This window comes from Pelophylax lessonae, assembly GCF_965119305.1.
Source record: "Pelophylax lessonae genome assembly, chromosome: 6".
Classification (NCBI taxonomy): domain Eukaryota; kingdom Metazoa; phylum Chordata; class Amphibia; order Anura; family Ranidae; genus Pelophylax; species Pelophylax lessonae.
In genome coordinates, this window is record NC_138773.1 from 252,002,311 (window position 1) to 252,014,647 (window position 12,337).

The window sequence follows — 12,337 nt, forward strand, 5'->3', positions numbered from 1 at the left end:
ACATTTCAGGCTTCAAACATAAAGATATAAAACTGTAATTTTTTGTGAAGAATCAACAACAAGTGGGACACAATCATGAAGTGGAACAAAATTTATTGGATATTTCAAACTTTGTTAACAAATAAAAAACTGAAAAATTGGGCGTGCAAAATTATTCAGCCCCTTTAAGTTAATACTTTGTAGCGCCACCTTTTGCTGTGATTACAGCTGTAAGTCGCTTGGGGTATGTCTCTATCAGTTTTGCACATCGAGAGACTGAAATTTTTGCCCATTCCTGCTTGCAAAACAGCTTGAGCTCAGTGAGGTTGGACGGAGAGAGTTTGTGAACAGCAGTTTTCAGTTCTTTCCACAGATTCTCGATTGGATTCAGGTCTGGACTTTGACTTGGCAATTCTAACACCTGGATATGTTTATTTGTGAACCATTCCATTGTAGATTTTGCTTTATGTTTTGGATCATTGTCTTGTTGGAAGACAAATCTCCATCCCAGTCTCAGGTCTTTTGAAGACTCCATCAGGTTTTCTTCCAGACTGGTCCTGTATTTGGCTCCATCCATCTTCCCATCAATTTTAACCATCTTCCCTGTCCCTGCTGAAGAAAAGCAGGCCCAAATCATGATGCTGCCACCACCATGTTTGACAGTGGGGATGGTGTGTTCAGGGTGATGAGCTGTGTTGCTTTTACGCCAAACATAACGTTTTGCATTGTTGCCAAAAAGTTTGATTTCGGTTTCATCTGACCAGAGCACCTTCTTCCACATGTTTGGTGTGTCTCCCAGGTGGCTTGTGGCAAACTTTAAACAACACTTTTTATGGATATCTTTAAGAAATGGCTTTCTTCTTGCCACTCTTTTCCATAAAAGCCAGATTTGTGCAGTATACGACTGATTGTTGTCCTATGGACAGAGTCTCCCACCTCAGCTGTAGATCTCTGCAGTTCATCCAGAGTGATCATGGGCCTCTTGGCTGCATCTCTGATCAGTCTTCTCCTTGTATGAGCTGAAAGTTTAGAGGGATGGCCAGGTCTTCGTAGATTTGCAGTGGTCTGATACTCCTTCCATTTCAATATTATCGCTTGCACAGTGCTCCTTGAGATGTTTAAAGCTTGGGAAATCTTTTTGTATCCAAATCCGGCTTTAAACTTCTCCACAACAGTATCTCAGACCTGCCTGGTGTGTTCCTTGTTCTTCATGATGCTCTCTGCGCTTTAAACGGACCTCTGAGACTATCAGAGTGCAGGTGCATTTATACGGAGACTTGATTACACACAGGTGGATTCTATTTATCATCATTAGTCATTTAGGTCAACATTGGATCATTCAGAGATCCTCACTGAACTTCTGGAGAGAGTTTGCTGCTCTGAAAGTAAAGGGGCTGAATAATTTTGCACACTCAATTTTTCAGTTTTTTATTTGTTAAAAAAGTTTGAAATATCCAATAAATTTAGTTTCACTTCATGATTGTGTCCCACTTGTTGTTGATTCTTCACAAAAAAATACAGTTTTATATCTTTATGTTTGAAGCCTGAAATGTGGCAAAAGGTTGCAAAGTTCAAGGGGGCTGAATACTTTCGCAAGGCACTGTATATGCTTATTTAACCAAGTTTGTGGATTGCTTCGAGTTTGTATCACTAATGTCGTGTCCTTTTCTATTGAATACTTTTGTATAATATGATAGAGTAACTTGTTCACCAGGTTAACGATGACCTATTGCTGACCGCTCCTCTTATTTTCCCTTCTTTCTCCTATTTTTCGTTCTTTCCTACTTTCTCTCTCTCTTTCTTCTTGTTTGTCTTATACTTTGTCTCCGAACTTTTTCAATCTCTGTTTTCTCTCTTCTTCTTCTTCTTTCTCTACTTACTCTTGCTTACCTCTGACCTACCGACAACCTACCACTTGTTTATGTCTCCTACCTTCTCTAATTACCATGTTATTTGCATTGTGTGGAGTCATCATGTGTACACACTTTGGAGTAATTGTTTGTGAAACTTAACTTTTGTTTTGTTGCATAGTATGGTATTGCTGAAATTGCAATTAAGCTGGTGGTGCTGCCTCTCCCCCCTGGGCACAGTTGTTGTAACCTGTGGGGTGTCCGGGGGGGGGGGGGATGTGCCCTGGTTCCCAGCTTACCATTATTGTATTATCCACACGCTGGTTTACGAATGATCTTCCCTAATACTGCACTTATGCAAATGTTCTTCGTTTACTCTCTATATAGGCAAAGTGTATTATCACTGTATTAGCTATGTTGTATTTCTTTTCCTTGTTACGAAAATTAATGAAAACGATTGAAACTAAAATCATAGAAGAGATCTCATCACGTAATACCGTTTATTTCATTAAAAATTAGAAGCAAATACAATTAAAAGCATAGTAGTACAATGAGCATGTATACTAGACCAGGAACGCCGCCTTGGCGTGCATTCCAATTGCCGGAAATGCCTTTATTGGATACCCCTGCTTGACGTGTTTTGCCCCTCCCACTGGGCATCTTCAGAAGCTGTAAGTGTATTTGCCTTTAATTTTTAATGAAATAAACGGCATTACGTAATGGAGATCTCCCCTTTGATTTTTATGGCATGAATATATGGCATTGGTATGGTCAACATGGTGGAGGAGGAAAAAAGGAGAGGAGCCATCCAAACCAGGACATTTTTGGACGATATCCAAATGCTATTTTGACTCTAGGAGTCAGCAACTGTCGGTGAGTGGGGACACAGGAGGGGAGCACAGCATTCCGGACCCAGCACGCTTAAAGGAGAATCCTGCACTACTGTACTTTGTAATTGCACTTTATATGTTACAACTTAGGACTTTTTTCACTTATGTATTTAAATGTACAGGAATGATATAGAGTTTAAAGAGTTTAATGAGTAGCTATGTGGATCCAGTCCTTTTAAAGGAGAATTTTTGCAATATTGCACTTAGAATTGCACTTTTTATGTTATATTAATTTTTTATTTAGGTTTCATATTGACTTTATCCACAGGAATAATATGAAGTTAAGCAATTCTAGTGAGCAGCAGGAAAAGTAACTGGAGGCCTAGTTTCCTAGTGGCTGCATTGAATTCTTAAATTTCAACGCTATTGAAGAGCCGATGGAGGAGGACTGAAGGAGAAAGGATTCAGAGAGCAATTCATTAAGGACGTCATCAAACGGTTTATTTTTAACACGAAAAAGGTAACAGGCACTTTTGTTAAATCGTAAAACCAATGAAAGGTGGTTAATAGGTGACTCACAGTGACGTCTATGTTGATAATGTCTCCATCCTCAAGAGGTCGGCTTTAAAAAGAAAAGAAAAGAAAATGACACATGTATTTAAGTCACCAATAGCCTACACTTCTATTTTAAGCCTATAATAAGCTGGGCAGCTATCACAATAACAATGAAACCATGTATCTGTTCATTTAAATACAAAGAGGGATATTTTTATAATACAGCTCAAACATATAAATCTGTACCAAAAACTTAAAAGTCAATAATACACTTTCCTTATTATTCAACATAAGAACAATGTAACATTTTCGAATGATGCAGCCAATTCAAGTATTGTTCGGATTAATCAGGCGGTATCTGAGTTAAATGAACCTGTACTTTTTGAATAAAATCATATGACGCCAATGAGGAATATAGGGTAGATAGGCATTGCCTTTTTCTTTAGAATTAAAGTCATACTGACCTTTGTTTTTTTTTATTATTATTATTTAGGTTTAAGGATATTTTAAAAAGGAACAATCAGTTCTACCTTCACTATAGCCCTGTATATAATTAAACTGTGTCACTTAATATGTGACAACTGAAAAGAGATTACACTGTGTCAGATTTACTGTACTTGGAGGAGCTGTCTATCTATCCAAAAGCAAATCTGCTAGGACTGCCACAATAACAGGCAAACCATATGGAAGAATACAATCTGGGAGTGGGGTGAATCAGATAAATTATGTTGTATTAAGTATCTTGATATGCTGATAGATCATAGTCTTGAAGTAAACATGTGCTCAGAAAAACAGCAAATTGCTACTAGTTGTGTAAAACAGGCACATTCAGGGATTCTGGGTAGCTAAACAAGATATAGGGAGAGAAAAAGAGAGAGAGAAAGAAATGAAGGAAGAAAGATGGAGGCAGAGAAGGAGAGAGAGAGAAAGAAAAGAAAGGAGAGATAGAGAGAGATCAATCGTTCAACCCTAACGCAAAGCATTGAAATGACCCCATCATCCAGTTTACAAAAATGGATGCGCTAGAACTGGACAGAGCATAAAGGAAAGCACCTAAATGAATAACAGCCAAGTTGGACCTTGGCATTGAAGAACGCTAACTGAACAATTTTTTTTATTTATTTTTTTTACATTTTGATTTAAGTAATTGCAGTTGGAAATAAAAAAATTAAATGGAAGTCAAAGCAAAATCTGTAGATATCAATATTGCAGTCTCTGTTCCTTATCTTTTACATTACCTCACACATTCTTATACACATATCTGGTTCTCACAGGGACTGTTAACTAGATTGGAACTATGTGTTGTAGTGGTGGCAATACAATACGACGGCAACAAACCTAGCGTGCACACTGTAGAAACATAGAAACATAGAATGTGTCGGCAGATAAGAACCATTTGGCCCATTTAGTCTGCCCAATATATCTGAATCATATGAATAGTCCCTGGCCCTATCTTATATGAAGGATAGCCTTATGCCTATCCCATGCATGTTTAAACTCCTTCACTGTATTTGCAGCTACCACTTCTGCAGGAAGGTTATTCCATGCATCCACTACTCTCTCAGTAAAGTAATACTTCCTCATATTACTTTTAAACCTTTGCCCCTCTAGTTTAAAACGGAGTCCTCTTGTGGTAGTTTTTCTTCTTTTAAATATGCTCTCCTCCTTTACCGAGTTGATTCCCTTTATGTATTTAAAAGTTTCTATCATATCCCCTCTGTCTCTTCTTTCTTCCAAGCTATACATGTTAAGGTCCTTTAACCTTTCCTGGTAAGTTTTTTCCTGCAATCCATGTACTAGTTTAGTAGCTCTTCTCTGAACTCTCTCTAGAGTATCTATATCCTTCTGGAGATATGGCCTCCAGTACTGCGCACAATACTCCAAGTGAGGTCTCACCAGTGTTCTGTACAGTGGCATAAGCACTTCTCTCTTTCTACTGCTTATACCTCTCCCTATGCATCCAAGCATTCTGCTGGCATTTCGTGCTGCTCTATTACATTGTCTTCCCACCTTTAAGTCTTCTGAAATAATTACTCCTAAATCCCTTTCCTCAGATACTGAGGTCAGGACTGTGTCAAATATTCTATATTCTGCCCTTGGGTTTTTACGCCCCAGGTGCATTATCTTGCACTTATCCACATTAAATTTCAGTTGCCAGAGTTCTGACCATTCTTCTAGTTTTCCTAAATCCTTTTCCATTTGGCGTTTCCCTCCAGGAACATCAACCCTGTTACATATCTGTGTCATCAGCAAAAAGACAAACCTTACCATCGAGGCCTTTTGCAATATCACTTATGAAGATATTAATCAAAATTGGTCCCAGTACAGATCCCTGAGGTACCCCACTGGTAACATGACCTTGTTCTGAATGTTCTCCATTGACTACAACCCTCTGTTGTCTGTCACTCAGCCACTGCCTAATCCACTCAACAATATGGGAGTCCATGCTCAATGACTTCAGTTTATTGATAAGTCTTCTATGTGGGACAGTGTCAAAAGCCTTACTAAAATCTAGATATGCAATGTCTACTGCACCTCCACCGTCTATTATTTTAGTCACCCAGTCAAAAAAATCTATAAGATTTGTTTGACATGATCTCCCTGAAGTAAACCCATGTTGTTTTTCATCTTGCAATCCATGGGATTTAAGATGTTCCACAATCCTATCCTTTAATAGGGTTTCCATTAATTTGCCTACTATTGATGTCAGACTCACTGGTCTATAGTTGCTCGATTCCTCCCTACTACCTTTCTTGTGAATGGGCACGACATTTGCCAATTTCCAATCTTCCGGGACAACTCCTGTTACTAATGATTGGTTAAATAAATCTGTTAATGGTTTTGCCAGCTCACCACTAAGCTCTTTTAATAATTTTGGGTGTATCTCATCAGGACCCTGTGACTTATTTGTCTTCACTTTAGACAGCAATCTTAGAACGTCTTCCTCTGTAAAGACACATGCATCAAACGATTCATTAGTCATCCTTTCTAGTGGAGGTCCTTCTCCTTCTTTTTCTTCTGTAAAAACTGAACAGAAGTATTCATTAAGGCAGTCGGCTAGCCCTTTATTCTCTTCTACATACCTTCCGTCCTTTGTTTTTAATGTAGTTATTCCTTGTTTTAATTTCCTTTTTTCATTTATATATCTGAAGAATGTCTTATCCCCCCTTTTCATAGACTGAGCTAGTTTTTCTTCTGCCTGCGCTTTAGAAGTTCTTATAACTTGCTTGGCCTCTTTCTGCCTAATCTTGTAGATTTCCTTATCTTCATTGCTCTGGGTTTTTTTATAATTACAAAATGCTAGCTTTTTATTTTTAATGATTTGGGCCACTTCTGCTAAGTACCACAGTGGTCTCTTCCTTTTTTTGCTTTTACTGACAAGTCTAATGCAATTTTCTGTTGCCTTCAATAATGCACCTTTTAAGTAGTCCCATTTCTCCTGGACTCCATGTAATCCGTTCCAGTCTGATAAGGACTCATTTATGACTAATTTCATTTTTGAAAAGTCTGTTTTTCTAAAATCTAAAACTTTTGTTTTTGTGTGGTGTGACTCTTTCACAGTTCTTATATTAAACCACACTGACTGGTGATCACTAGATCCCAGAGTTTCGCCTACAATGACATCATATACCGAATCCCCATTTGTGAATACCAAATCCAAAATGGCCTCCCTCCGGGTTGGCTCCTCAACCACTTGTTGCAGAGACAACCCCAGAAGGGAATTTAGAATATCTGTACTCATGGTAGAACTTGCTATTTTGGTTTTCCAGTTTATATCTGGAAGATTGAAATCTCCCATAATGATAACTTCTCCTTTCATTGTCATTTTAGCTATTTCTTCAACTAGTAGATCATCTAGTTCTTTAACTTGACCAGGTGGTCTATATATCACACCTACACGAGTTACTGCATGATTAGCAAACTGCAACGTAACCCAAACTGACTCTATGTTGGGCTCACCAACTTGTATTAGGTTAGATTTAATGCTATCTTTCACATACAGGGCCACTCCTCCTCCTTTCTTGCCTTCTCTGTCTCTTCTGTATAAAAAGAGTACCCTGGTATGGTTATGTCCCAGTCATTTCTTTCATTAAACCATGTCTCCGTAACAGCCACTAAATCTACATTCTCAGATGCCATTATTGACCCAAGTTCATTGATTTTTTTACCTAAACTGCGAGCATTTGTAGACAGGACTCTGAGCTTATCATTTCTTAACCTCTGTGCTTCTGACCTGTTCTGGCATTGTTTCGGGGGCAATTGGACTCTTGTATTTTCACTCTTTTGCCCCCCCCCCCTTCCTAGTTTAAATACTCTTTCACAAATTCTTGGAGTTGTTCACTAAGTACATTTGTTCCTTTGAGAGAAAGATGCAAACCATCTTTTTTGTACAGTTCCTTTCTATTCCAAGTAGAGCTATCATGAGAAACAAAGCCAAATCCTTGCTCTTGACACCATTTACTAAGCCATATGTTGAACTCCTTTATGCGCCTCTGCCTATCATTCTGAACATTATGCACAGGCAGAACTTCAGAAAATGAAATGGTGGATGCAAAATCCTGTACGTCATTACCAAGTGTGATAAAAGATTTTTTCACCTCTGACACTTCATTGCAAGCCAGGTCATTTGTCCCTAGATCATCCACGTCTCCTTCCTGCTTTGCTTGCTTAACAATATTAATAATACGTCTTCTATCTCGTCTAGCAGTAGCACCAGGGAGACATCTCACAAAACCATTTTCTTTAAGCTCCACACTTCTTATGATTGAATCACCCAGCAACAGCTGCTTCCTTTGAGACTTCACTTTATCTTTTTTGTCCTTGGCTGCAGTCTTGCATACATTAGACATAGGAGTCGATGGTTTCTCACCCTCTGTGCTTGAGTCCATATCCATGTTGTCCTTACATTCTGAGAGTGCTGCAAATGAATTATGGAGAACCACCGACTGTGGGACATGTCTTCTATCCGCCATATCTATCTTCCAGAACCTACAGTAACCCATCTGCCATTTCTGGGGGTCCTCTGTGGCAGTGGCATTGCAGCACTCCCAGCTGGAGTTTGTTTAACAGATAATTTAAATATCTCTGATTTAAAAAATGCTGCAGTAAGGAGAATTGCCTACAGATCTGACAGCATCCGAATCTCCAAAGAGTGGAACATGAAATAAATGCACAACAATTCCTGCACTGAACCAAGTCTGCCATTTTAAAGAGGAGAAAAAAAAAATTGTAAATTTAAGTCAAACAAGTCTTACCTTTTTTTTTTCGTTTTTCCACCTTCCAGCCTACCTCCTGACTATCTCCTGCAATATCTCTTCACTGTACTTAAAATGTTGTACTTGAATGGAGTACTAGCAGCTAATGAATTAGGCCAGCTAATGAGTATGTCTCTAAATATACACACACTCCTTCACAGCTCCTTCCCCAGCAACAAATGTAGCACCTTAATGAGCTGATCATAGATGGAACTCTCTATGAACATCACAGCCTCTCCACCTCTTCCTGTGGCTATAGACAGCATACTACTTCCCTGTGCGCAACCTCAATAACCCCCACTGTAAGTGATAAGGAAGGGAGGACAAAAATGAAAGTAAGCCTCATAAACCATGAAAACAAGCATAGACTGGGTACTGCAATAGTAAGAGCACCGAGAACTAATCAACACAATACTCATAAATCAGGGTGGGTAGCCCAAAAATTAATTAACAGCCTACTACTCTAACCATGTATATGGTGCTGCTGTATATACTATAGAGGGTGTTCCATCTGGTATGTAAACAAGGAGAGAAAACCACAGCATAAACACACCATAGTATAGTAACTTGTAAAGAGATACAGTAAAATGTACTAAAAATTAGAAATTGCACTCACACGGCAGGCGGGTATACAGCAAGAGTGAGGAAGTGGGAGCAAGAACAAGCCGAGGTCAAGTCCAGAAGCGGGTAGTTATTCAAGCTAGGGTCGAGTCCAGAAGCGGGTAGTCTGCCAATGCCGGGCCGAGAGCCAGGAGAGTCGTCAGCCAAGCCAGGTCGTACATGGAGGAGCACTGAAACCAGAAGACTGCTAGCAGAGATGCACCTTGGAGCACAAACAGAAGTGCAAGGACTGCAATCCATCAGGTGATAAATATAGTCAGGTGTGCAGCATCATCATTGTGCAATGCCCAGGCAGCAGGCAAGTGATGATGCAATCAGAGTCTATAAGAGGCAGCAGTATGCACATGTCCAAGATGACAGCCAACAGGAGGGCAAGGTAAGACCTTGACAGTACCCTCCCATCAATGCCCCCCCCCCCCCCCCAAAAAACAGTTTCTGAGGAAAGCGAGCATGGAAAGAGCGGATAAGGGCGGGAGCATGACCATCAGTGGAGGGAACCAAGGAGCGCTCCTCAGGACCATAACCATTCCAGTTCACCAGGTATTGAACCTGACCTCGGAACAGACGAGAATCCAACATGCTGCTAGCCTCATACTCCTCATGATTGCCCACAGGAATGGGACAAGGGCAAGGAAGTAAAGAAGTATAGCGATTGCAAGCCAGTGGCTTCAAAAGTGACACGTGAAAGACATTGGAGATGCACATGCCAGGGGAAAGACCAAGGGCATAGACCACCAGGTTCACCTAACAGAGGATGCAAAATGGCCCAACAAAACGGGGTGCCAGTTTTGGAGTTGGCACCCTGAGGTTGAGATTACGGATCGACAACCGTCCCCTCTCCCCGACCTGGTACGAAGGTTGCAGATAAACGTCTCCAGTCTGCCTGGAGATTCTGACGCTGTGCAGAGACCTGTAAAGGCACTTGAATCTGCACCCAAGAGGAACGGAGGGCACGAAGATGATCCTCCACAGCCGGGATGCCCTGTGGAGAGAACGACTCGGGCAACACAGTGGGTTGGAACCCATAATTGGCCATGAATGGAGACATTCTGGAAGACGAGTTGATGAGAGAGTTCCTGGCAAACTCCGCCCAGGGTAACATATCAACCCAATTGTCCTAATGGTCAGAGATATAGCAGCAGAGAAATTGCTCCAGAGCTTGGTTGGAGCGCTCAGCGGCACCATTGGACTGCGGATGGTAGGCCGAGGAGGAGAGTTGAATACTCAACTGGGAGTAAAAGGCGCGCCAGAACCTGGAGACAAACTGGCTCCCACAGCCTGAGACAACCTGTGTAAACGGAAGACCTCCCTGGCAAACACTTAAATGGAACACAGTGGCACATTTTGGAGAACCCGTCAACAACCATGAGGATAACCTTGTAACCTCGAGTTGTGGGAAGTTCCACAATAAAAATCTATGGCCAGGTGAGACCAGGGATGCTCCCAATTGGGAATGGGATGCAGTAGCCCCAAGGGAAGGTGCTGAGATTTGTTCTGGGCACAGATCGAAGAAGCAGTCACATACGCAGAAACATCAGTGCGGAGAGATGGCCATCAGAACTGACGGGAAATAGCCCAGGACATCTGGTTCTTACCAGGATGACCGACAGTCTTGGAATTGTGGCACGTGTGCAACAGTCTGATACGCAACCCCTCACGTACAAAACATTTGCCAGCAGGTCTCTCAGTGGGAGTATCAGGTTGGGCAGCCAAGATCTGTTCCCCAAGAGGAGAGGTTAAGTCGGTGCGGATGGCAGCCACGATATGATCTGAAGGTATGACCGGTGGCGGCATGGAGTCCTACCTGGACAACTCAGAATACTAGCGAGACAAGGCATGAGCCTTAAAATGCAAATAGGAGACCACATAGTTAAAACGAGACAAAAATAAGGCCCATCTGGCCTGATGGGGTGTGCCTCTTGGCCTCTGAGAGATACGTCAGATTCTTGCGATCGGGGAGAATGAGAATTGGAACCACAGAACCTTTGAGCAAGCGTCTCCACTCTTTGAGAGCCAAGATAATGGCCAAGAGCTCTCTGTCTCTAATCTCGTAATTGGATTCAGGTGGGGACATCTTCTTGGAGTAGAACCCACAAGGAAGTAGGGGTCCATCAGGTGTCCGACGCTGAGACAGGAGGGCGCCTACTCCTGTCTCAGATGCATTCACCTCTAAGACAAAGGGCAAACCAGAATTGGGATGAGACAAATTGGGAGTCGAAGCGAAAGCAGACTTGAGGGCCTCGAAAGCTTGGGTGGCAGCAGGCGTCCAATTGTGGAAATCGCTGCCCTTCTTGGTAAGATCTGAGATAGGTTTGGCCAAAGAGGAAAAGTTCCTGATAAATGTACGATAGTAGTTGGCAAACCCAAGGAAACACTGATTGGAACGGAGATAACTGGGGCGAGTCCATTGTAGAACAGCCAAAATCTTCTGGGGGTCCATGGGGAACCCTTCAGCAGAAATTATGTAGCCCAAGAAGGCAACCTGAGACAGGTGGAATTCACATTTCTCAAGCTTACAGAAAAGCCCATTCTCACCTAAATGTTGCAGCACCTGTCTGACATCCAGGCAGTGTGATTCAATAGAGTCCGAATAAATCAAGATGTCGTCCAAAGAGATTACAACGCATTGCTGAGACATATCATGAAAGACATCATTGATGAACTCCTAGAAGACAGCGGGTGCCTTGCACAAGCCAAAGGGCATCACCAAAGATTTGTGGTGACCGGTTCTGGTATTTAACGCGGCCTTCCAATCGTCGCCCTCCTTGATCCTTACAAGGTTATCCGCAGCCCTTAGGTCAAGCTTGGTAAAGACTGTTGCTCCCTTAAAGCGGTCGAACAATTCAGTAGTCAACCGAACCGGGCATGCATTCTTGACCGTGATGTGATTGAAGCTCCTACAATCAATGGAATGTCACACCCGCTGGAGAAGTGGACTTGCGAATGTGCCCCCGATTGCATCCGCCACGTACTCCTCCATGGCCTTATTCTCCGCAATTGAGAGAGGATAAACCCTCCATGAGGGGGAATGGCACCAGATTGCAAGTCTAAGGCACAATCGTACGGACGATGAGGAGGAACCAGCACGCCCCTAGTAAAATACTTCTTGATACTCACGATATTCAGTAGGCAACACTGAATCCGAGGAGGGTACCTTAACAGGCCTATGGATACAAACAGCGCCACACTGAGGGGACCAAGAGAGGATCTAGACCGACTGCCAATCAAAGGTCGGATTGTGTTTCTG

At 41.8% G+C, this 12,337-nt stretch overlaps 1 protein-coding gene across 3 annotated transcripts in view; it reads right to left on the minus strand.

Annotated features, from left to right (window-relative positions):
- METAP1D (methionyl aminopeptidase type 1D, mitochondrial) overlaps positions 1–12,337 on the minus strand; it is a 338,325-nt gene that overhangs the window by 179,201 nt on the left and 146,787 nt on the right. For all 3 annotated transcript variants that reach the window (XM_082260307.1, XM_082260306.1, XM_082260308.1), the window contains one exon: positions 3,239–3,281. In XM_082260307.1, coding sequence (XP_082116433.1) covers positions 3,239–3,281 — 43 coding nt within the window. The remainder of the gene's footprint in view (positions 1–3,238; positions 3,282–12,337) is intronic.